A 26,509-nucleotide genomic window follows, 5' to 3' on the forward strand; every position below is an offset into this window, starting at 1 on the left:
TCTGAAGCTGATGGTTTTTCTCCCTTTCCGGTTTTAAGAAATGCTGATGCTCATGGATACATAATACCTCAATATGAAGGTATTAACTTTTTTCACACACAACAAATGAAAAAAGCTATAACTATGTGTGTGGCCCACATTCACTTTTTACTAAAGAACTCCTAAAGGCTATGGCATCTTCTATTGAAAATTTTATTCCCTATGATTGGCAAATTTTAATAAAAACTCTCCTTAAATCAGAAAAATATCTTCAGTGGACAATGTGGTTTCATGATATAGCCAGAGCTCATGCTAACAAGAATGCTCGAGCAGAAACTCCCCAAAACCAAATTACTTTTAAAATGTTAATGGGCATAGGACAATTTGATGCAGTAGAAGCTCAAATACAATGCCCTCTTTTGTTGAATAAACAGTAAAAGCAATGGCCCTTGAAGCTTGGGATCAAATTACTCCTCAAGGGAAACCTACAGGTAGCTACACTAAGATATTACAAGGACGTAATGAAACTTATGCTGATTTTTTAGCTAATTACAAACTGCTATTTCCTGTACTGTAATTGGTGAAGAAGCCAAAAAAACAGCCAGAGAAACTACTTGCTTATAAAAATGCAAATCAAAAATGTCAAAAAGCTAGCACTCCTATTCGTGAAACTGGAACTATTATTGATTATTTGAGGGCTTGCCACAATTTAGGGTCAGAAACACAAAAAATACAATGTTAGCTGAAACAATGGCTGCTGCTTTTAAAAAGAGAAATAAAGGATGTTTTACATGTGGAGATAAAACCCATTTAAAAAAAAGGTTGTCCTAATAAAAATAATAAAAGACCTCCAAAAATCTGCCCTCACTGCTGTAAGGAGATACATTGGACTAAAGTTGTAAATGTATATATGATATTGAAAGAAAACTTATTTAGGGAAACTCCAAGCTGGGGACTCCCCAGGTCCCTATCAACAGAAACCAGGGACAAACTCCATCTCTTCCCTCAAACCCTCAACATCCCGCAGTGCTTCCATTGATATACCAGCCCTAAATGATTTTCTTCTTTTCCTTCAAACAGTTCCTTCTAGAATATCTACTGGGTTTTTGGACCCATATCCCCAAAAACTTTTGGCCTTTTACTTGGCCAATCTAATCTGACTTCTAAGAGAATTACTATTCACCCTGCAATAATTGATTCAAATTATAAGAGAAAAATTCAAATTATAATGTCATCTCAGATACTATGACGATTCAAAAACGGAGACAAAATTGCCCAATTACTTCTTTTACCTTACATTTCTATTAATTCCTCCAATGATATACAGACAGATTAAGTAATACAATTCAAAAACAATCCTTATGGACATCATTGGTGTCTGAATATGCTCAGGCAAATATAAATATAAAAACTAATGGTAAAAGATTTTCTGGTCTCCTCGACTCTGGATCTGATATTACTATTATTTCCAAATATTTATGGCCCAAATCTTGGCCTATACAAAAAATCTCTTGCCAAATTACAGAAATTTTTCAAACCAAACTACAAGAAGTTTATCAAAGTGTTCAAATCTATCCATGTGAGGGACCAGAAGGCCAACCTACAACATTAAGACCTTATGTGATAGATACAGTTCAGTTCAGTCGCTCAGTCGTGTCCGACTCTTTGCGACCCCATGAATCACAGCACGCCAGGCCTCCCTGTCCATCACCAACTCCCAGAGTTCACTCAAACTCATGTTCATAGAGTCAGTGATGCCATCCAGCCATCTCATTCTCTGTCGTCCCCTTCTTCTCCTGCCTGCAATCCCTCCCAGCATCAGAGTCTTTTCCAGTGAGTCAACTCGTCATATGAGGTGGCCAAAGTATTGGAGTTTTAGCTTTAGCATCAGTCCTTCCAATGAACACCCAGGATTGATCTCCTTTAGAATGGACTGGTTGGATCTCCTTGCAGTCCAAGGGACTCTCAAGAGTCTTCTCCAACACCACAGTTCAAAAGCATCAATTCTTCAGCTATCAGATTTCTTCACAGTCCAACTCTCACATCCATACATAACCACGGGAAAAACCATAGCTTTGACTAGGCGGACCTTGGTTGGTAAAGTAATGTCTCTGCTTTTTAATACACTATATAGGTTGGTCATAACTTTCCTTCCAAGGAGTAAGCGTCTTTTAATTTCATGGCTGCAATCAGCATCCACAGTGATTTTGGAGCCCCCCAAAATAAAGTCTGACACTGTTTCCACTGTTTCCCCATCTATTTCCCATGAAGTGATGGGACCAGTTGCCATGATCTTCGTTTTCTGAATGTTGAGCTTCAAGCCAAACTTTTCACTCTCTTCTACCCCTTAATCTAATAAGAAGAGATTTACTTATACAATGACAAACTCAGATATACATTCCACATTTTCCCTAGGGGACATTGCTCATGAAACAAACAATTCTATTATTAAAATAACTTGAAAGAATGACAAGCCTATTTAGACAGAACAATGGCCCCTTACAAAAGAGAAATTACAGGCTACTCAAGAACTTATAGATACACAATAAAAATTAAAACATATTGAGAAATCTTGTTCTCCTTGCTGCTGCTACTGCTGCTGCTGCTGCTGCTAAGTCACTTCAGTCGTGTCCGACTCTGTGTGGCCCCATAGACGGAAGCCCACCAGGCTCCCCCATCCCTGGGATTCTCCAGGCAAGAACACTGGAGTGGGTTGCCATTTTCTTCTCCAATGCATGAAAGTGAAAAGTGAAAGTGAAGTCACTCAGTCGTGTCTGACCCTTAGCGACCCCATGGACTGTAGCCTACCAGGCTGCTCCATCCATGGGATTTTCTAGGCAAGAGTACTGGAGTGGCTTGTCTATGCCTTCTCCATAGAACTCTCCTATTTTTGTTATAAAAAAATCTAACAAATGGTGTCTCTTAATAGACCTTAAAAAAGTTCATGCATCTATAAAACCTATGGGTACATTACAACCAGAAATCCCATTGCCTACCACTATTTCTCATAATTGACACATTATTATTATTGATTTGCAAGATTACTTTTTTAATATACCTTTACACCCTTTAGACCAAGAGCTATTCACTTTCTCTCTCCCTTATCCTAATCATATCGGGCCTCATAAATGATACCAATGGACTATACTGCCTCAAAAATTGATAAATTCTCCCACAATGTGTCAATACTATGTAGCCAAAGCCCTTAAACCTATAAAAAAAATTCCTAACTTTGTTGTTATTCATTATATAGATGATATATTGTTTTCAGCTCCATCTGTTTTAAAAACTCAACACGTTTGATATAGCTCAACGATGCTTAAAAAACTGGATTAATCATTGTCCCTGAAAAAATTCAAACCTCTACACCTTAACATTACTTAGGATTCATACTGATAAATTATCAACCTTAAATGATTTTCAAAAACTTTTAGGTGATATAAATTGGATTAGACCCTCTTTCAGTCAGTTCAGTTCAGTCACTCAGTCTTATCCGACTCTTTGTGACCCCATGAATCACAGCATGCCAGGCCTCCCTGTCCATCACCAACCCTCTTTAGACATTGCTAATTATCAACTGACTAATCTATTTAATACTTTAAAAAGAGATCCTGATTTGAATAGCCCTCGTTCACTTTCTCAAGAGACACGAGAGAAACTCTGGTACAAAATAAATTACAAAAACAGTTTCTTACTCACATTAGACTAGATTTACCTCTAAAATTATTTATACTCCCCTCTCTTCATTCTCCCATGGGACTTCTTGCTCAACAAGAATACCCAATAAAATAGATCTATACCCATTTTATAAAAACAAAGTCAATTACACCCTACCTTAATTTAATTACTCTATTCATTATTAATGGTAGAAATAAAATTAAAACACTAATTGGCTCTCATCATCATAAAATTGTGATACCTATTAATAAAGCTCAATTCAAAAACACATTACAAACTTCCACCGATTTCCAAATAGCTTTTCTAAAATATTTTGGAGAAATTTCATTTCATTATCCTTCTAATGAGCTATGAAATTTCTTCAAAAATACTAAATTTATTCTTTCCCACATCGTCAACTTACAGCCTATACCTCAAGCTGATGTTTTCTATATAGGTGGGACTAAATGCTGGGAGGGATTGGGGGTGGGAGGAGACGGGGACGACAGAGAATGAGATGGCTGGATGGCATCACCAGCTCGATGGACATGAGTTTGAGTGAACTCCGGGAGTTGGTGATGGACAAGGAGACCTGGCGTGCTGTGATTCATGGGGTTGCAAAGAGTCGGACATGACTGAGAGACTGAACTGAACTGAAAAACGCCAAAGCCTCATTCTGGTCTCTCGAAAAAAGAATATAAAAGAATACTAAATTTCATTCTGCTAAACAAAACAAATTATATGCTCTTATTCAAGTTATTTGCCTACATCCTTACCCTATTAATATAGTATCTGATTCCTTATATTCAGTTTTTATATTAAAAATTATAAAAACCTCCACTATAAACTCCAATCAACCTATTATTCAACAACTTTTTTTCAAACTGCAATCTATTATTAAAAACCTCCCATTTATATTACCCATATTCAAACACATTCCTGCCTTCCCAGTCCTATGACTTATGATAATAAACAAGCTGATAAACTTGTTTCTTGTTTCTTTCGCTACTCCAGAGAAAAAGCAACATGCTCTATTACACAACAATGCTGGCTCCCTACACCAGCTATGAAAAATCCCATACTGTCAGGCTAATAAAATTATTAATAATTGCTCTACTTGTAGACCCCTACATCTTCGACCCACTACACAAGATATTAATTCTCGAGGGTTACAACCCAATAAATTATGACAAATTAATATAACTCATTGCCCTAAACTTTCCGTATCTTCTTTCTTACATGTCTGTTTCAACACCAATTCTTTTATATGGGCCACACCTCTTTGTGGTGAAGCTACACAACACGTTATAACTCACCTATTAGTTTGTTTTGCTATAATGAAAACTCCTAGTTCTATAAAAACAGACAATGGCCCTGCCTATATTTCAAGATACTTCAAACAATTTTACAATCATTTTCTATTAAGCATATCACAGATATTCCTTATAATCCACAGACACAAGACATAGTCAAACAGACACATCACACACTAAAATTACAAATAAAAAAAAGTTAAAAAAGGGGAAATACACAGGAACATTATTATCTTCCTTATCTAAAGCAGACTTTACTAGACTCCAACATAAGATATTCTCTAAACCTACAACTATTGTTAATACAACTTTATTTGTCTTAAATTTTTTTAAACTTACCGCAAGGAGATATCTTAACAAGAGCAGAAACTCATTTCGAGGGATCACAGGATGCCTCTCTTCCTCTGCCCATTTGGTACCAAAACAGGCTAACTAAACAATGGAAGTCTGGGACAGTAATCTTACAGGGAAAGGGGTATGCTTGTATTTCTCCAGATGTATCCAATGAACTCACTTGGCTTCCTCTTTGGAAGTTCTTACCCAAGGGGTCCCCTGGCATTCGAAATAGAGACAAAACAACAAAAACCCCAGGAAGAAGAAATTCCAATACAGCCATGGCGACTCTCAAGATCTCCAGTAAGCAACACCCTCGATGACATCAACCTTATTTTCTCCCTTCTTGGGGACAAATAAAAACCCTTACCAATCAAGCTGAAAATCTGGTTTCTCAGCAGGAAATGCCTCAGAGTCCTGAAAATATTTTTGTTGCTATGCTTGCTTTGCTTGCTTTCACTTCCCCCACTCAAGCTTAACTAATTAATCATACTTACTGGGCTTACCTACCCAACACCCCTTTACTACAGATTGTAGAATGGACAGAAAAAGGACCAATTGTATCCACCAATGACTCAGTACATATGCCTCCTCCTTGGAGCCTGGAGGGGCTCTCATGCCCTGAGGGAGAAGGGAGATTAATATTTCCCTAGGTTATGAAGTCCTTCCTTTATGCATGGGCCCAGCAGAATTATGTGTAAATGTTAGCTGACAAACTTGGGCTTTCATCCTGCCTCCAAAAAAGGACTTTTGGACACTGCTTGGATTATTTACTGCCCTTTCTTTTTATGAGAACCATGTCAATACTACTGAAACTCTAGGGAAAGGACAAAGAATACTATGCAAAGGGTTTCCTTATAAAAACTATAAATATACTCCTGTTCATTGGGACAAATGTCAAGCCAAATCAGGAAAATTAATGTTTGTGGCTAATTGCACCATTGTTGATTGGGGACCCCATGGTATGTGGTTATCTAACTGCTCAGATGATATTAATAACACTGTCTGTGATTATGCTACTCAAGTAACCTGGAAGGTTACCCAAACTAAGATGGAACATTACCATGACAAAGTACTTCTTGGCTGGCTTGACAGTGAAATGACATCCCCTCGTCCTCTAATCATCCTCCATAAATCGGTTGGGCCTGACAATGGGACATTTGGAAACTTGCTGCAAGTACCAAAGAGCTTCGGACTTGGACTGGATATTTCACAGGAACTAGCTGTAGTTCTAGTCATTATTCTGTTCATTATAATCAATCATATTTCATACAAGCTTGTGTTCCCTTTCCTTTCATTATAGCTATAGGAAACACAATTTAAAAAAACTTTACGTACTGTAACTTGTATAAATTGCAAATTATATACTTGTCTCAACTCTTAATTTCCTTAAGAAATGAATCCATTTTGATTCTTCGATCTTGACATAATCTATGGTTACCAATAAATCTCCAACGGCCCTGGAAAGAAAGTCCCATGGCTGGACTTGCTTCCCAGTTACTTACTAAATTACTCCGATGATCTGAAAAATTCATTGGGTGGCTAATTTTTGGCATTTTGGGATTAATAGCTATTTGTGCCATTGCTGCTGTTGCTGGCACCACTTTACAAACCTCAATTCAAACCTATAATTTTATTCAGAATTGGACTAAAGTTGCCCATACTATGTGGGCCACTCAGGCTCAGATAAATGAGGCAGTTCAAGATGAAATACAGGAACTAAGAGCAGCCATCCAATGGCTCAGAGGTCAATTAATAGATTTGCAAAAACAAGTGATACTAAAATGTGATTGGAATTCTACTCAATTTTGTGTTAGACCTGTTCAACTCAACCATAGTGACTACAACTGGGAGCAAATCAAATTTCATTGACAAAATATACATGATAATGCCTCTCTGAATGTACAATTATTGCAAAAAGAAATTTTTGAAACCTTTTCTAAAAGTCTGCCCTCTTCCAATAATTTGGAAACTTTAGCTGAACAACTAGCTGATCAATTATCTGGGCTAGACCCTCGAGTATGGTTTCAGAGCATGACTCATAGCATCGGGTCGGGAACTATAACTTTGGTAATTGTCCTGATAATTATATTTGTTGTATACCATTGCCTTTCTACAAAAATTGTTAAGACTAAACAAACTCAAATTGTAAGGGCCTTTTTTACAAATATAATAAAATAGGGGTAATTGTCATGGAACGTTTAACTTTAGGATTCCTGTATGTTGTTTTCTGTTTCTCATGAACCCTCTGTTCCTTATCAGTTCCTGGTAGACAAGAATGAGTGGAGCGGCACGCTATTCCCAGGACTGAGGTCATGGGACAGATCACATGCTTGGATTTCCTTGAGTAACATTTTATCCTAAGGTAAAGGGAACATTTCATGCAAAGATAGGCTCGATAAAGAACAGAAATGGTATGGACCTAACAGAAGCAGAAGATATTAAGAAGAGGTGGCAAGAATACACAGAAGAACTGTACAAAAAAGATCTTCACGACCAAGATAATCACGATGGCATGATCACTCACCTAGAGCCAGACATCTTGGAATGTGAAGTCAAATGGGCCTTAGAGAGCATCACTACGAACAAAGCTAGTGGAGGTGATGGAATTCCAGTTGAGCTAATTCAAATCCTGAAAGAGGGTGCTGTGAAAGTACTGCACTCAATATGCCAGCAAATTTGGAAACCTCAGCAGTGGCCACAGGACTGGAAAAGGTCAGTCTTCATTCCAATCCCAAAGAAAGGCAATGCCAAAGAATGCTCAAACTACCGCACAATTGCACTCATCTCACACGCTAGTAAAGTCATGCTCAAAATTCTCCAAGCCAGGCTTCAGCAATATGTGAACCTTAAAATTCCACATGTTCAAGCAGGTTTTAGAAAAGGCAGAAGCACCAGAGATCAAATTGCCAACATCCTCTGGATCATGGAGAAAGCAAGAGAGTTCCAGAAAAACATCTATTTCTGCTTCATTGACTGTCAAAGCCTTTGACTGTGTGGATCACAATAAACTGTGGAAAATTCTGAAAGAGATGGGAATACCAGACCACCTGACCTGCCTCTTGAAAAACCTGTATGCAGGTCAGGAAGCAACAGTTAGAACTGGACATGGAACAACAGACTGGTTCCAAAAAGGAAAAGGAGTGCATCAAGGTTGCATATTGTCACCCTGCTTATTTAACTTCTATGCAGAGTACATCATGAGGAACGCTGGGCTGGAAGAAGCACAAGCTGGAATCAAGATTGCTGGGAGAAATATCAATAACCTCAGATATGCAGATGACACCACCCTTATGGCAGAAAGTAAAGAGGAACTAAAAAGCCTCTTGATGAAAGTGAAAGAGGAGAGTGAAAATGTTGGCTTGAAACTCAACATTCCAAAAACAAAGATCATGGCATCTGGTCCCATCTCTTCATGGGAAAAAGATGGGGAAACAGTGGAAGCAGTGTCAGACTTTATTTTTTGGGCTCCAAAATCACTAAGGATGCTGATTGCAGCCATGAAATTAAAAGATGCTTACTCCTTGGAAGGAAAGTTATGACCAACCTAGATAGCATATTAAAAAGCAAAGACATTACTTTGCCAACCAAGGTCCGTCTAGTCAAGGCTATGGTTTTTCCTGTGGTCATGTATGGATGTGAGAGTTGGACTGTGAAGAAAGGTGATTTCCGAAGAATTGATGCTTTTGAACTGTGGTGCTGGAGGAGACTCTTGCGAGTCCCTTGGACTGCAAGGAGATCCAACCAGTCCATTCTAGAGGAGATCAATCCTGGGTGTTCATTGGAAGGACTGATGCTAAAACTGAAACTCCAATACTTTGGCCACCTCATGCGACGAGTTGACTCACTGGAAAAGACTCTAATGCTGGGAGGGATTGGGGGCGGGAGGAGAAGGGGACGATAGAGAATGAGATGGCTGGATGGCATCACCGACTCTATGGACATGAGTTTGAGTGAACTCCGAGAGCTGGTGATGGACAGGGAGGCCTGGCATGCTGTGATTCATGGGGTCGCAGAGAGTCGGACACGACTGAGTGACTGAATTGAACTGAACTGCAAACTGTTTAGTCACAACCCTCTTACTCAAGATACGGATTGTCTTCTGGCCTTGTGATGATTGTTATTTCTTTCCCTTGGTAATAGTTGTTATATGTCTGGTTTTCTTAACTCTAATTTTTACCTAAAGCTTCCTTCTATAACAATATATAATTTCATACAATCATGAATAAAGCACCCTTGTTCCACTAGAGACTTGTGTCCCCTGTGTACTTCTTTCCCTCTTTGGCTAGTTCTTTGGAACTTGGAGGCCAGCTGAGCTCACCTTCCTCCCCGGGCTTTCAAGACCTCCTCGAGAGGATGCCCTGTGCCTTCATTAGAGGTGCAAGCCCTGTTCTAGGGCTTTATTGGTTTTCCACGTAATCCAGGGAATGTTAGTCTCTCTCTCTTTTGCTTTCTTTTCATCAAGTCTGATCCACCAGACCCCGGTCTATAAAAAAGACCACAACATGTGAGGTGATGCATGTGCTAATTAACTGATTGGGGGATTCTTTCACAGTATATATGCATATCAAATCTTGTACACTTCAAATATCTTACAATTTTATTTGTGAATTACACTTCAATAAAGCTGAGGCGGGGGGAGAAAAGCCAATTCAGTAGATACTCTGAATTGTTTCTATAATGATGAGTATGAAAATTATTATTGGTCTCAAATGAAATGTTCAAATACTTTAAAATACTTCACCATTCCAATCCTGCTCTCTGAGACCAATCTGTAAATTACATTACACCAAAGTATAGTGGATAAAACATATTTAAAGTCATGCTTGTTTGGATAAATGGAAAAAGACTTTTTGAAATGAGAAATGCAATTTCAATTTAATTTATTGAGACACTAAATCAATAGACTGTCCAAGTTGAAAGTGCACTTAGGCCAAACATAATTTCAAATCTTCTAATATTTCGAAGCCTTGTTCTATATCTTCTCTCTTGTTCTGGAAAACTGTTTTGCTCCCTAAGTCTCTAGTTTGGTGGGGAATTTCTCTCTCCTATGTGTTTTGTTTAGGTGTCTAATAGCACAGAGGATAGAATCAATGACTCTCTCTCTCTTTCTCTCTCACACACATGTACACACACACACTTTTTTAAAAGGCTTAGACTGGTCACTTAAGGCATAAGAAATCCTTTTACTTTGTATGCTTCTACCACACACTGGTTATTGAAAGGCACAGTTTCTGTCTTCTGGTTGAAGATTTCCCTATTTAATTCCTGGACCAGGGCTGTTATCAGTAGATTACTTAAGAGTACAAGACCAACTCCATAGAATTTGTCCTCTGGTGGTATCACCATCAAATAAAGCTTATCTGGACAACAAAGAGCTAAATGTCAGACTGAATTTAAACCAAGATCACTAAGAAAATCAGAGATAAGATACACATTTATCCCTTTATTTTTAAAAACATTCTCTGGGGCCTACTCAGTAACATAGATCAAGCTAGTACAGCAGTGAAAAAAACAGACACGGTTTCTGCCCTCATAGAACTTACCACCATCTACTGCAGAAAATAACAGTGAACAAATAATGACAAGTGAGTTGAGTATTATGAAAAGCAAAGCACAACGAGCAGTGGGATGCAAAGCAGAAATGTCTTCCTCTCCTTAAGTTGCCTCTTTAAAAGTGAAAATATATCTGGGATAGTTGACTACTCAGTTCAGTTCAGTTCAGTAGCTCAGTCGTGTCCAACTCTTTGCGACCCCATGAATGAGAGCACGCCAGGCCTCCCTGTCCATCACCAACTCCTGGAATTCACTCAAACTGATGTCCACTGAGTCGGTGACGCCATCCAGCCATCTCATTCTCTGTCGTCCCCTTACCCTCCTGCCCCCAATCCCTCCCAGCATCAGAGTCTTTTCCAGTGAGTCAACTCTTCGCATGAGGTGGCTAAAGTATTGGAGTTTCAGCTTTAACATCAGTCCTTCCAATGAACACCCAGGACTGATCTCCTTTAGAATGGACTGGTTGGATCTCCTTGCAGTGATTCTCTCCCATAGTCACTGCTATTCTTATTTGTGTGTTTACAATTTCATTTCCTCTTACTATAGTGTTATTAAATGTGAAGATATATCAGGAAAACAGGAACATCGTCAATATTATGGTTGTTATGGACTGAACTGTTAAGAAAAAATCTCAGTTGTTGAAGCCACCCAGTGTTTGGTATTTTTTTATGGGAACTCAAGCAAAGTAATACAATAGCAAAAAGCCATTTATGATAGTGATCAGATCTTATATCCAGCTGAACTAAGGAGAGTAAACAAGTCAGAGAATGTGGTAAAATCTGAGAAACTAAACAAAAGTGACTGCTAAGGTGGTACCAGGAGCTATTTAGTGGATATTGCTGTGGAAATGGCTATCTCTGAAAAAGCTGTTCCCTTAAGGGGAAACTGCAGCCAAAAACTTGGTCATGGGCTTAAGCCTGCTGTTGACTGTTTAAGGGCATTAGTCAGAAAGTTGAATTAGGAATGGAACAGAAGAGCAGGGACAAGCCAGGGCTCTCTAAACTTCTCTATATCTCATCACCACTATATCTCACTTTGACAAATTTTCTAGTGTTTCATTTCTGCCTTCCAAATATCATACAGCCAACTCAAATACAGACCCATGTATGGAAAAGGATTCCTGAAAACATGGCTCCCAATTTTATTTGGGAGGATTGGTGCTAAGTGGCTTATACAATCGCACGCACAGAATGTATCATTAACAACATATTGCTTTGTTTCATTTTTCAACTTATTTGTTGTTGTTCTCAGTTGCCAAGTCGTGTCTGATTCTTTGTGACCCCATGGACTGCAGCATGCCAAGCTTCTTTGTCCTTCACTAAACAGCAACATACTGTATGCACTTGTCTGTGACTTGATCTTTCCACTGAACATTAGGAATCTGAAATCATCCACATTTATCAGTGCTGCCAGAGATCTTTCTTTTCATTCAGATGTAGTATTCTCCTGCTGATGTGTATTTCGGTTGCTTCTCATCTCTGGTTGTTGGAAACAGTAGTTAAACAAAAAATCCTGTATTTGTCTCTTGGCACTCATAATCTAGAATATTTCTATGGTATACACGTAAGAGTGGGATTCTGAGGTATGTGCACTTTTAAATTTGCAAGATAATGCCAAATTAATTTTCTAAAGTAGTTTTCCAATTTTGAATCATAACAGTTCTCATTATTTCACATCTTAAAAAAACACTTGGAACACTCAGGTTTTTAACTTTTAAAAACTGAAAGGCATAAAACTGCATTTCACATGGCTTTAATTTTCAATTACTTGAATACTAATGAAAATTAGTAGCAGAATGTGGTCCACTATAGAAGGGAATGGCAAACCACTTCAGTATACTTGCCTTGAGAACCCCATGAACAGTATAAAAAGGCAAAATGATAGGATACTGAATGAGGAATTCCCCAGGTCAGTAGGTGCCCAGTATGCTACTGGAGATCAGTGGAGAAATAACTCTAGAAGGAATAAAGGGATGGAGCCAAAGCAAAAACAATACCCAGTTGTGGATGTGACTGGTAATAGAAGCAAGGTCTGATGATGTAAAGAGCAATATTGCATAGGAACCTGGAGTGTTAGGTCCATGAATCAAGGCAAATTGGAAGTGGTCAAACAGGAGATGGCAAGAGTGAACATCGACATTCTAGGAATCAGTGAACTAAAATGGACTGGAATGGGTGAATTTAACTCAGATGACCATTATATCTACTACTGTGGGCAGGAATCCCTTAGAAGAAATGGAATAGCCATGATGGTCAACAAAAGAGTCCAAAATGCAGTACTTGGATGCAATCTCAAAAACGACAGAATGATCTCTGTTCGTTTCCAAGGCAAACCATTCAGTATTACAGTAATCCAAGCCTATGCCTCAACCAGTAACGCTGAAGAAGCCGAAGTTGAACAATTCTATGAAGACCTGCAAGACCTTTTAGAACTAACACCCAAAAACGATGTCCTTTTCATTATAGGGAACTGGAATGCAAAAGTAGGAAATCAAGAAACACCTGGAGTAACAGGCAAATTTGGCCTTGGAGCATTGAATGAAGCAGGGCAAAGGCTAATAGAGTTTTGCCAAGAGAACACACTGGTCACAGCAAACACCCTCTTTCAACAACACAAGAGAAGACTCTACACATGCACATCACCAGATGGTCAACACTGACATCAGATTGATTATATTCTTTGCAGCCAAAGATGGAGAAGCTCTATATAGTTAGCAAAAACAAGACCAGGAGCTGACTGTGGCTCAGATCATGGACTGCTTATTGTCAAATTCGGACTGAAATTGAAGAAAGTGGGGAAAACCACTAGACCATTCAGATATGATCTAAATCAAATCCCTTATGATTATACAGTGGAAGTGAGAAATAGATTTAAGGGACTAGATCTGATAGATAGAGTGCCTGATGAACTATGGACAGAGGTTCGTGACATTGTAAAGGAGACAGGGACCAAGACCATCCCCATGGAAAAGAAATGCAAAACAGCAAAATGGCTGTCTAAGGAGGCCTTACAAATAGCTGTGAAAAGAGGAGAAGTGAAAAGCAAAGGAGAAAAGGAAAGATATAAGCATCTGAATGCAGAGTTCCAAAGAATAGCAAGGAGAGATAGGAAAGCCTTCCTCAGCAATCAATGCAAAGAAATAGAGGAAAACAACAGAATAGGAAAGACAAGAGATCTTTTCAAGAAAATTAGAGATACCAAGGGAACATTTCATGCAAAGATGGGCTCGATAAAGGACAGAAATGGTATGGACCTAACAGAAGCAGAAGATATTAAGAAGAGGTGGCAAGAATACACAGAAGAACTGTACAAAAAATATCTTCATGACCAAGACAATCACGATGGTGTGATCACTCACCTAGAGCCAGACATCTTGGAATGTGAAGTCAAGTGGGCCTTAGAGAGCATCACTACAAACAAGGCAAGTGGAGGTGATGGAATTCCAGTTGAGTTATTTCAAATTCTGAAAGATGATGCTGTGAAAGTGCTGCACTCAATAGGCCAGCAAATTTGGAAAACTCAGCAGTGGCCACAGGACTGGAAAAGGTCAGTCTTCATTCCAATCCCAAAGAAAGGCAATGCCAAAGAATGTGCCAACTACCGCACATTTCACACACTAGTAAAGTCATGCTCAAAATTCTCCAATTGAGGCTTCAGCAATACGTGAACCATGAGCTTCCAGATATTCAAGCAGGTTTTAGAGAAGGCAGAGGCACCAGAGATCAAATTTCCGACATCCACTGGATCATGGAAAAAGCAAGAGTGTTCCAGAAGAGCATCTATTTCTGCTTCATTGACTATGCCAAAGCCTTTGACTGTGTGGATCATAATAAACTGTGGAAAATTCTGAAAGAGATGGGAATACCAGACCACCTGACCTGCCTCTTGAGAAACCTGTATGCAGGTCAGGAAGCAACAGTTAGAACTGGACATACAACTACAGACTGGTTTCAAATAGGAAAACTAGTACGTCATAGTTGTATACTGTCACCCTGTTTATTTAACTTCTATGCAGAGTACATCATGAGGAACGCTGGGCTGGAAGAAGCACAATTTGGAATCAAGATTGCTCGGAGAAATATCAGTAACTTGAGATACTCAGATGATACCACACTTATGCCAGAAAGTGAAGAAGAACTAAAAAGCCTCTTGATGAAAGTTAAAGAGGAAAGTGAAAAAGTTGGCTTGAAGCTCAACATTCAGAAAACAAAGATCATGGCATCTGGTCCCATCACTTCATGGGAAATAGATGGGGAAACAGGGGAAACAGGGTCAGACTTTTTATTTTTTTGGGCTCCAAAATCACTGCAGATGCTGATTGCAGCCAGGAAATTAAAAGACGCTTACTCCTTGGAAGGAAAGTTATGACCAACCTCGATAGCATATTAAAAAAGAAGAGACATTACTTTGCCAACCAAGGTCTGTCTAGTCAAGGCTATGGTTTTTCCAGCGGTTATGTATGGATGTGAGAGTTGGACTGTGAAGAAATCTGATCACCGAAGAATTGATGCTTTTGAACTGTGGTGTTGGAGAAGACTCTTGAGAGTCCCTTGGACTGCAAGGAGATCCAACCAGTCCATTCTGAAGGAGATCAGTCCTGGGTGTTCATTGGAAAGACTGATGCTAAAGCTAAAACTCCAATACTTTGGCCACCTCATGCGAAGAGGTGACTCACTGGAAAAGACTCTGATGCTGGGAGGAATTGGGGGCAGGAAGAGAAGGGGATGACAGGGAATGAGATGGCTGGATGACATCACTGACTCTATGGAATTGAGTTTGAGTGAACTCCAGGAGTTGTTGATGGACAGGGAGGCCTGGCATGCTGTGATACATGGGGTCGCAAAGGGTCGAACACGACTGAGCTACTGAACTGAACTGAACTGAATTGAATGTGATTTTTTAATTTTGTCTTCTTTGAAATGTAATTCATATTGTTGCTCCAGTTTCTATCGACTCATTTATGCTTTTCTCTGTATTAGATCGTGCATGCATTCATGCTCAGTCGTGTCTGACTCTTTGCAACCCCAAGGACTATCGCCCACCATGTCCTCTGTCCATGCGATTCCCTAGGCAAGAATACTGGAGTGGATTGCCATTTCCTACTCCAGGGGATCTTCCCAACCCAGGAATCAAGCCCATGTCTCTGTCATCTCCTGCATTGGCAGGCAGATTCTTTACCACTCATGCCACCTGGCAAGCCCATATTAAATCATAAAGGTTATTTATTATGTCTATCAATCTTTTTGCAATTATCTTTGTTACAAATATTTTCCTTAAGTGACTGACTTTTCTTTAAACATTTTGTGTTTTTGATGAATAGGTATCTTACTTCTAATGCAATCAAATGTATGTCTTTCTTTATTGAATTTGCAGTTTATGTATTTGTAGAGAAATTCATTTTTAACTGAGATCATAAAGATCATCTTCCATACATTCTCCTATGAAAGAAGAAGGCCCATTCAGTTTAGTCCTAACATTTGTTCTTCAAAACACTGCCATATTAGGTATCTGTTTTATGGCAGCATCCTTTATCCATGTTACAAATATCTTTCAGTTAGTATGGCTGGGTAAAAAATTAGCCCAATATTTATGATGTAAAACAATAATTTATCATGACTTGTGGATTTTATGAGTCAGGAACTCAGACAGGGGGAAAGTGGGGCTGTCTTTCTCTTCTCCAGGGTACTTGAGGCTTCAGTTGGAAGACAACACCACTGGGTTTAGAATTTTCTGCATTCTGCTCCAGATAACATTAGCTTCTCCTACTGCCCTCATAGTATTTCTGCTCATGGAGGTAGGGGAATGGTTGTGATGGGAGCAGCTCTAGATTGAAATACCATGAATTTCCACTGTTCTTATTACGATTCAATAAGGTTTCTTGAATAAACACTTCTCAAATTGTTTAAAGCCTGAATATTTGAATTTTAAAAAAATAATTTTGCCCATTTTCATCGATGCTTTTCCAGGGCAGGATCTGCCAAGCTCTTCACTCAGCCATTCTGGAAGTCCCTTTCCTCTCTACTTTCTTAAACTTCATTTATCAAAGATATTTTTGCTGAGTAAAAAATTTGTTCTCCACTGTGTTCTAGCATCTCTTAGTTTCAATAAGAAATCTACTGTCTTCTAATCTTTCCTTGGGTATAGATAATAAGATTTGTCTTTCCTCTAAAAGCTTTTAAGATTTTCTATTTATTGATGCATGCATGCTAAGTCGCTTCAGCCATGTCCGACTCTTCTTGACCCCATGGACTGTAGCCCACCAAGTTCCGCTGTCCATGGGATTCTCCAGGTGAGAATATTTGAGTGGGTTGCCATTTCCTACTCCAGGGGGTTTTCCTGACCCAAGGATTTAACCCCACGTCTCTTCCATCTCCTGCATTGGCAGGCAGGTTCTTTACCACTAGTGCCACCTGGGAAGCTTGCCTCTTATTGATGATTTTAAGTAATTTGATTATAACCTATCTTGGATTCATTTTCTTCATTTTTCTTGTGCTTAGAGTTCACTGAGTTTCTTGAAACTGTCAAGTTAATTATTTTCATCAAATTTTGAAAATTTTAGCCACTGCTTTGTCAAATATTCTCTATATTCTCTCACTTTTTCCTTTCCTCAGGGACTCCCCAACATATATTAGGCAGCTTGATTTTCTTTTTTACAGTGTAGTCATACCCTATTCATGTTTCCTCTCTGTGCTTCATTTCAGATAGTTTCTACTGTAACATTCACATTCACTAGTTATTCTGCAATGTCTGCTCTGCTATTAATATCATTCAGTGTATTTTTTTAATCTTAGATGTTGGGATTTTTATCTGCAAGAATTCTATTAGGGCCTATTTATATCTTCCATGTCTTTGCGTAATATAGTATATTTAATTTTTCCCTAGCATATTGAAAATATGGAATACTGTAAAAATGACTATCTTAATGTCCTAGTCTACTAAATCTATAATATTTCAGTTCAGGGTCACTTATGACTGAGAACTGTTTCTTGTCATTAAGTTCCATATTCTTTTCAGACTACTTAATTTTGATCAGATAACAAGCACTGTGAATTTTATCCTGTTTGGTGATGGATATGTTTGCATTATTAAAATACTCTTGAGCTTTATTCTGGGACATACTGAATTACATGGAAAAAGTTTGATCCTTTTAGATATTAGTTTTATCTTTGTTAGGTGATACTAAGTCCGGTCCCCCTTAACTGGTAGAATAAGACACTCGCAGCAATGCAAAAGCAAGAATGGGGTTTATTTCCAGCTCGAGCTAGGGCTCCTGCCCCTCCCAGCGCAGTGGAATGCGGACAAGAGCCCTGAGCCCAGCTTACAGCCGTTTTTATAGTCTCAGGTTACATAAGCACCTATTTCTGTTCAAAAGATCAAGCTGGCGGAAGCTCATCGGCCAATTCATGCGTGCACGGAAGCTCATTGGCCAGTTTATACCCGCGCGGGGTTTTCTCTGGGGGATTTCCCTTTTTCTTCTGATTGGCCCAATTTTGGCGCCAGCGGGATTTTTCTAGGGAGGAGTTTCTTAATTCTTGGCGCCGGAGGGATCTTCTTAGGGAGGAGTTTCTATGAACCTAGCCTCCACCCTATCTCCAGGAAATTGAAACTTAGGCCTAAGCAAGATCTCAGGCCTATCACAGCTACTCAGATGTTAGGGTTCCTAACATCTCCCCCCTTTTCTGTTGTTCAAACGGAGGAATCTTCCTCCATGGGTAAAGTTTGATATTGTTGTCTAAGTACTAGCAACTGGACTGTGTTGATACGTTCTTTGATGAATGTCACAATTCTATTTAGGACACAGGGGCCGAATGATAGTATTAGTATTAATATGATGAGTGGTCCCAACAAGGTGGAGATTAGAGTGGTCAACCAAGGCGAGCTCTGAAACCATGACTCGAACCATCCCTGTTGGGTTTCTCGTTCTCGTTTTCGCTGGGCTAGTCCCTCTCTTACCTTGGCCATAGACTTTCTCACTACTCCTGTGTGATCTACATAAAAGCAACATTCTTCCCCTAAGGCTGCACAAAGCCCTCCTTGTTGCAAGAAAATCAGGTCTAGTCCCCTTCTGTTTTGCAATACTACTTCGGATAGTGAGGTTAAGGACTTTTCTAAATGACTGATAGACTCCTCAATGCGGGTGAGATCTTCATCTACAGCTGCCCACAGAGAGGTGAGTCCTTGGTTTTGCAGGGACAAAGAGGCTATACCTGTCCCTGCTCCTGCCAGCCCAAAGCTCATCACAGTGGCCAAGGTGATAGCACTGATTGGCTCTCGCTTTTGTATTGACATTCTTCCTAGATGTTCATTTTCCCCTCTACCCCAGTGGGAATACATGACTTCTTCAGAGTGATAGACAATTTTTGGCATAACCGTGACCAAAACACAGAACTCCTGACTCTGATTAAAAACCTTTGCATGCAAACAGGGGGTCAGCCTAGTATGGGAACAAATCCACCAGCCCCCTGCCTCCAGAATGATCCATTGGATATCATTTAACTCTGTAATGTTGCCAATTTGAGCACAAAGAGGGGCCTTTTCGAGTGGGATCGTACCCAAACAAAGTCCCTTTCCCCAGACTTCCCTCATGGTAAGGCCGACCTTATGGTCTCCCCACTTACATCGTTCTGAGTAGTGAGACAAGGTGTAAGAAACATTGAGGCCTATTGCTTCATAAAAATGGGGGTAAAGATTATAGCAGAGCCAGCAAGAGCGGGTTGCATTAGGGTCGGTATGGTTTAATGCTGTGAAGGCGGCATTAATTAAACCCCATAAGGGATCTGCGGCCTGCATACTAGGGGAGTGGATTGTCTCTTCTGGTCCCCGAATGGGGACGTGGGTAGCCTCTTCTGTCCTTGGGTGAGGGGCGTCTGACGGGGAGACCCCTGCCGGGGTTGCAGTGTCATGGCCCTGGGGAGTGGCCTTAGACTTCTTTGGTGGGCTTCGACTTTTGACTAGATTGGGGCCTATGCTCTCTATCACAACTGGTTCTATGGTTTGGAGGATGGTTAAGATACCCCCGTAGTAGGGGCCATGCCATAGGGGCCTCATAGTGGTCTGGAGCCCCCAGCTAAGCCCTGAAGTCCATTGGAGTTTTCTGGCTGCCTCCTGGTTGAACATCACCTTGATCTGAGCATATTTGTCTTTCCCGCCTGGACCTAGGGAGTGTGCAAATCCATTAGGGGCCCTTTTTACGAATGAGAAGTTAACCCCATCCCTGTTCCCAACATCCCACCTGTTTTTGCCATCATTTGAGGTCACGCAGGACCAGGAACTGCACCAGTAATGTTGCATCCCCCCATATTGCCTCCAGTTTCTCATATACCCCGGGCACGCCCAAAACCCGTTGACCTGCATAAGTCCCCCGGTCTCTGTTGAACCTTCTATGATGTCTTTGAGGTTAAAATATAGGGTTGGCCACCAAGTGTTGGGGGGGTGGTTTTCGGTGGTCGAGTTGAGTATCTCACCAGTCAGCCCGTTTCGAAGTTTCCAGGTGATTTTGACCGGCTGGTGTGGGTTCCCGCTTGCTGTCCCGTAGCTGACGAAGGCGGTCATCAGCAGTAAGACCATAAGCCTTAGGGGGCTTTCCGTCGCGTGATTTTTAGCTTTAGGGGATTTGACGGGTGACAGCTGGCCTTCCATTCTATCCGGGCGTTGTCTTGTTCTTCTGGGGTGGCAAGGCGTACGTGGTCGCAGTGTACCCAAGGTCCGATGCCGTCAACCTTTAGAGCAGTGGGGGTGGTGAGAAGGACAACATAAGGACCTTTCCATCTAGGTTCTAGGGTTTTTGCTTGGTGCCTTTTGACCCATACCCAGTCCCCCGGCCCAATGTCATGCGATGGGACCATTCCCTGGTTTTGTCTTTCATGAATATTTCTAATTAGAGTCCATACTTGTTTATGTACCTTGCCCAGAGTTAAAACTGCTCTCTGAACTCTTTTAGGCTCGGGGGTGGTTTATCTTTCCCCTCGAAGGTGGGACATGCTGGCAGAGGGGCCCCATAGACAATCTCAAAGGGGGTCAGACATATTCTATAGGGGGTGTTCCGTGCCCGGAAAAGGGCATAGGGAAGGAGAGTCACCCAGTCCCCGCCAGTCTCTATTGCCAATTTTGCCAAAGTTTCTTTTAGGGTCTGATTCATCCTTTCTACTTGGCCCGAGCTCTGGGGATTGTATTCACAGTGTAATTTCCATTCAATCCCCATAGCCGAAACCAATCCCTGAACAACTTTACTCACAAAAGCAGGTCCATTATCAGAGCCAATAGAGGCCGGCAGCCCAAACCTAGGCACTATTTCCTCTAAAAGCTTTTTCCCTACCACCACAGCTGTTTCCCTCCTAGTGGGGTATGCCTCTACCCACCCAGAAAAGGTATCTACCATGACTAATAGATATCAATATCCATACTTGCCTGGTCTTACCTCAGTGAAATCTATCTCCCAGTGCTGTCCTGGTCTTATTCCCCGGTACCTTATGCCCGTGTGTTGTCCCTTTCTTTTCCCTGGTGCCATCATCTGACAAGCTTTGCAGGAATGAGTAATTTCTTATATAATCGCCTTTTGTAGAGGAAACCGAAGACATGCTGTTTGCAGGAGGGACGCAATGTTTTTCTCTCCCAAGTGGGTGGTTTGGTGCAGGTGTGAGCAGAGATGCCATCCCAGGTCGGAAGGAAGCAATAAGTTTCCAGCTGAATCTCGGCACCATCCATCTGGGTCTTCTGGGTTGGTGCCTTTGGCTTGGATCCATTCTCAGTCCAAAGGGGAGTATTCTGGGGTTGGTGGCAGGGATCCCATCCCTGGGGCCGGCAGCCCAACAGTTAGGGTGCGGGTCTTATATCCTTCCTCGGCGGCCTTCCGTGCCGCCGCGTCTGCGGCACGGTTACCTCCGACCTCTATGTTTTCTCCCTTCTGGTGTCCCGGGGTGTGGACTATGGCCACCGCTTGAGGAAGGTGGATGGCGGCCAGGAGCCTACGAATCTCAGACAGGTTTTTAATTTCTTTTCCTTCTGCTGTCAAAAAGCCCCTTTCTCTGTAGATGGGTCCTTGGATATGCACCGTACCAAAGGCATAACGGCTATCAGTATATATGGTGACTCTCCGGCCTTTGGCCATCTCGAGCGCCTGTGCCAGGGCAATCAATTCTGCCTTTTGGGCTGATGTCCCAGCGGGTAAGGCGTCTGCCCAAATCACATTCCTGGAAGCATCTACCACTGCTGCCCCGGCCCTTCTTTGCCCATCTGCCATGTAACTGCTCCCGTCCGTAAACCATACCAGATCGCCATCCCCTAGGGGTGTGTCTCTGAGGTCTCCCCGGAGTGCCGCAACATCAGCTAGTACTTCAGCACAGTCATGCATCGGCCCAGGGGATTCGGGGACTGCCAGTAGAGTGGCGGGGTTTAGGGAGCAGGGGGTCTGGAAACGCAGCCGCGGGGTATCTAGTAGCAAGGCCTGATAGTGTGTTAGGCGGGCGTTGGTGATCCACTTACCCGGTGGTTGTTTGAGAGTCCCCTCAATGGCATGGGGAGCATAGACCAGGAGGTTTTGTCCATATGTCAACTTGTCTGCGTCGTGGACGAGAAGCACGGTTGCTGCAATGATGCGGAGGCAAGGCGGCCAGCCCGCCGCCACAGGGTCCAGTCATTTGGACAAGTAGGCCACAGGCCGCTTCCAGGGTCCCCACTGTTGGGTCAGGACTCCTTTTCCTACTCCCTGTTTCTCATCTACAAACAACTGGAACGGCTTAGACGGGTCAGGGAGGGCGAGGGCTGGGGCCTCTAACAAGGCCTGCCGAAGCTCCTGGAAGGCCTTTCTCATCGGCTCAGTCCACACCCAGTCTTTGCTTTCCTTGCTGCCTTCATAGAGGGGCCGAGCTTTTTCGGCAAAACCCCCAATCCATAGTCTGCAGTACCCAATAGTCCCCAGAAATTCCCTCACTTGGCGGGGCGTGGTTGGTTCAGGAATCTGCAAGATAGTCTCTTTCATGGCTTGGGTCAGCCATCGTCACCCCTGCTTAATCTTATACCCCAGGTAGGTGACCTCCTGCTGAGAAATCTGGGCCTTTTTGGCACTGGCCCTATACCCTAATTCCCCCAAGGCGCGGAGGAGGTCTCCGGTGGCCTGCAGGCATGCTTTCTCGGTCTTGGCTGCCAATAAGAGGTCATCTACATATTGTAATAAAATGATGTCTGGGTGTTCAGCCCGGTACTCACGCAAGTCCTCACCTAAGGCCTCATTAAACAGTGTCGGCGAGTTCTTATATCCCTGCGGGAGGTGAGTCCAGGTTAACTGTCCAGTGGTTTGATTGTCTCCATCAGTCCATTCGAAGGCGAAGATTTCTTGGCTCTGGGGTGCCAGGGGCAGGCTGAAAAAAGCATCTTTCAGGTCTAAGACTGTATACCAAACACAGTCTGGGGACAGGCCGCTCAAGAGGGTGTAAGGGTTAGGGACCGTAGGATGAATGTCATTTACCCTCTTGTTGACTTCGCGGAGGTCTTGGACTGGCCTATAGTCAGTCCCCCCCCGGTTTTCTCACCGGCAATAAGGGAGTATTCCATTGCGACCGACACCGCCTGAGGATTCCCGCCTTCAGGAGTCTCTGGATATGGGGCGTGATTCCCCGCCGGGCCTCCTGACTCATAGGGTATTGTTTCACCCTCACGGGAGTGGCATTCGCCCTTAACTCAACGATGATGGGGAGTCTCTGTTTGGCTAATCCCACCCCAGCAGTCTCGGCCCATGCTGAAGGATAGCGCTGAACCCAAGGTTGGACAGTAGGGTTGATATCTGGGGAGGGCATTGGCTGATACAACCTGTATTCATCTTTCAGAGCGAGCGACAAGACTTGGATTGGATGTCCCGTCCCATCAGTAACAGAGATCCCTCCGGGGGCAAAATGAATCTGGGCGTTGACTTTAGACAACAAGTCTCTTCCTAACAAGGGTGCCGGGCATTCTGGTATGACTAAGAACGAGTGGGACACCCGCTTTGCTCCCAAGTCCACCTGTCGTTTAGTAGTCCATTGGTATTGCTTTGTCCCGGTGGCCCCTTGTACCCAGCTGGTCTTTTTGGACAGGGGTCCTTCTCTTCGATTAAGGACCGAGTACTGGGCTCCAGTGTCTACCATAAAGCCGACCGGTTTCCCCTCCACTACAATAGTTACCCAGGACTCGGGGAGGGGCACCGAGTCTTGACTCCGCTAGTCACTCTCTTCCCCAGTATATAGAATGCGAGTCGCCGGGGGAGAGGTCTCACTTTTGCACGATCTCTCTTTTTGGCCTCTCCTGGGACATTCATTTTTCCAGTGTCCTTTTTCCTCGCAACAGGCACATTGATCTCTTTTTAGTTTTTCCTTTCCCTTTGGTCTGGCGTCTCTGATTTGCCTATTCTCCTGACCACCTTTGGCTCCCGCAAAGAATATGCGAGCTAACTCTTGCTGATTTCTACGATTTTCTTCTTCCCTGCTTTCCCTTTCTTCCCTCCTAATCCCTTCTTCCCTCTCCTCAGGGGTCTCTCTATTATTATATACCCTTTCTTCAGCCCTTAGCAGCTCCTGAATCGTCTGCTCTCCCAATCTGTCTATTTTCTGCAATTTCCTCCTAATGTCTGGAGCCGCCTGATTCACAAAAGCTAGGATTATAGCCGCACGGGTCTCATCTGCCTGCGGGTCCATGGGGGTATACTGCCTAAAAGCTTCCATTAGTCTTTCTAGAAATGCTGCCGGGCTCTCTGTAGGCTCCTGTCTCACCAAATTTACCTTAGCCAAATTCGTTGGTCTCCGGGCAGCTGCTCGGAGGCCTGCCATAAGAGTCTGGCGGTACACTCTGAGACTCTCCCTACCTTCCATGCGTTCAAAGTCCCACTGGGGCCGGGCCAATGGAAATCCCTCATCAATTAGGTTCGGCTGCATGGTAGGCCTTCCGTCTACACCCGGGACATGTTTCCGAGCTTCCGATAGGATCCGCTCCCGTTCTTCCGTGGTGAAGAGCACCTGTAACAGCTGCTGACAGTCATCCCAGGTGGGATTATGGGTGAAAAGGATAGATTCTAAGAGGTCAATAAGTCCCTGGGGTCTCTCCGAAAATGAGGGTGTCTGGGTTTTCCAATTGTATAAGTCGCCGGTGGAAAAGGGCCAGTACTGATAAGTACGCTCCCCATCCTGGCGGGCTGGCCCCGCCCGAACAGGTAGCACCCAAGCAGTGGAGGTGGGGCCTTCCTGATCCAAGCCACCCGCTGGGACCGAAAGTTCCCTTGTCCTTCCGCGCGTCCTGAGGGCTGGGCCCCCCTCTCGGGGCGGGGCCAAAGGCTCATTGCCCCTCCCTGGCTCCCCAGAAGATACTTGGGGTACCTGAGGGGGCAAAGGAGGGGGTAAATAAGGGGGGGGAAAGCTCAGAATCTAGGTCAATCAGGTTAGGGTAGAGTGAAGAGTCTTGGAACACGGTGGGAGTCAGAGCTCTATTTCCACGGCTCTCAGTCTTCTTTTCCTCCGGAGCTTCCAAGACCAAGACCTGTGGGACCTGCGTCGCTGGGGAAACAAAAGGTTTCATCCATGCTGGTGGATTTTTCACCAGATCTTGCCAGACTAGGACATAAGGCATCTGGTCCGGGTGGCCAGAGGAGCCAGGCGCGAGAACCTTCCCCCTGACAGCCCGGATGATGGGCAGGCTGAAGGTTCCTTCCTTCGGCCACCCGACATTAAAAGTGGGCCACTCCGAGGAGCAGAGCGTCACCAGCTTATTCCTCTTCACCAGCAGAGACAAGTTTTGCGCCCTAGATTTAAAGTCAGAGAAATGATCCATCATGAGGGAGAGCGGGGTAGAGCTCCCTTGACCCATGACCACAGAATAGATTACAGCAGAGAACAGACACAGGAGAGAGACAGAGACAATGCCGGCACACACGAAAACATGACAAACTGAGGACAGACAAACGTTGGCCGAAAACACACTACTAGATCTCTGAGACCTCTGAGGCTTCCTGCAGTTTAAAGTAACCTTACCAAAGGGCGTCCACTGCCCACCAGATTCCGGATCGGGAGAGACCTCCTCTCTCCCGCAGAGCCAGCTGCCTTCCAGCGCAAATGCTGGGCCTCGGTCTTATGCCGGCTATGGCGACCAATTCGCCCCTGAACAGACCTTGAAGATCCAGCTGACTTCCAGCGCGAATGCTGGGCCTCGGCCTTACGCTGGCTACGGCGACCAATTCGCCCCTGAACAGGCCTTGCAAATCCAGCTGCCTTCCAGCGCGAATGCTGGGCCTCGGCCTTACGCTGGCTACGGCGATCGCCCCTGAACAGACCTTGCACCGGTGCTGTAATCAGCCCTCCTCCGGGCTGATGAACCCCTTCTGCCGGGAGAGCATTATTCTTACCAGTCAGAGGGATCCCAGACGAGCCCCCAAATGTTATGCCCTGAGTCCGGTCCCCCTTAACTGGTAGAATAAGACACTCACAGCAATGCAAAAGCAAGAATGGGGTTTATTTCTAGCTCGAGCTAGGGCTCCTGCCCCTCCCAGCGCAGTGGAATGCGGACAAGAGCCCTGAGCCCAGCTTACAGCGGTTTTTATAGTCTCAGGTTACATAAGCACCTATTTCTGTTCAAAAGATCAAGCTGGCGGAAGCTCATTGGCCAGTTTATACCCGCGTGGGGTTTTCTCTGGGGGATTTCCCTTTTTCTTCTGA

The 26,509-nt window shown here is 43.1% G+C and overlaps 1 protein-coding gene across 1 annotated transcript in view; it reads right to left on the minus strand.

Annotated features, from left to right (window-relative positions):
• Positions 1–21,582: 21,582 nt before the first annotated feature.
• LOC129535141 (uncharacterized) overlaps positions 21,583–26,509 on the minus strand; it is a 123,028-nt gene continuing 118,101 nt past the window's right edge. Inside the window, 2 exon segments of the mRNA XM_088834293.1 lie at positions 21,583–23,343; positions 23,345–25,225. Of these exon segments, the coding sequence (XP_088690419.1) occupies positions 21,583–23,343; positions 23,345–25,225 (3,642 nt within the window).

The sequence above is a fragment of the Moschus berezovskii genome, chromosome X, assembly GCF_049115385.1.
Source record: "Moschus berezovskii isolate FMDL1 chromosome X, NW_MosBer_1.0, whole genome shotgun sequence".
Lineage (NCBI taxonomy): Eukaryota > Metazoa > Chordata > Mammalia > Artiodactyla > Moschidae > Moschus > Moschus berezovskii.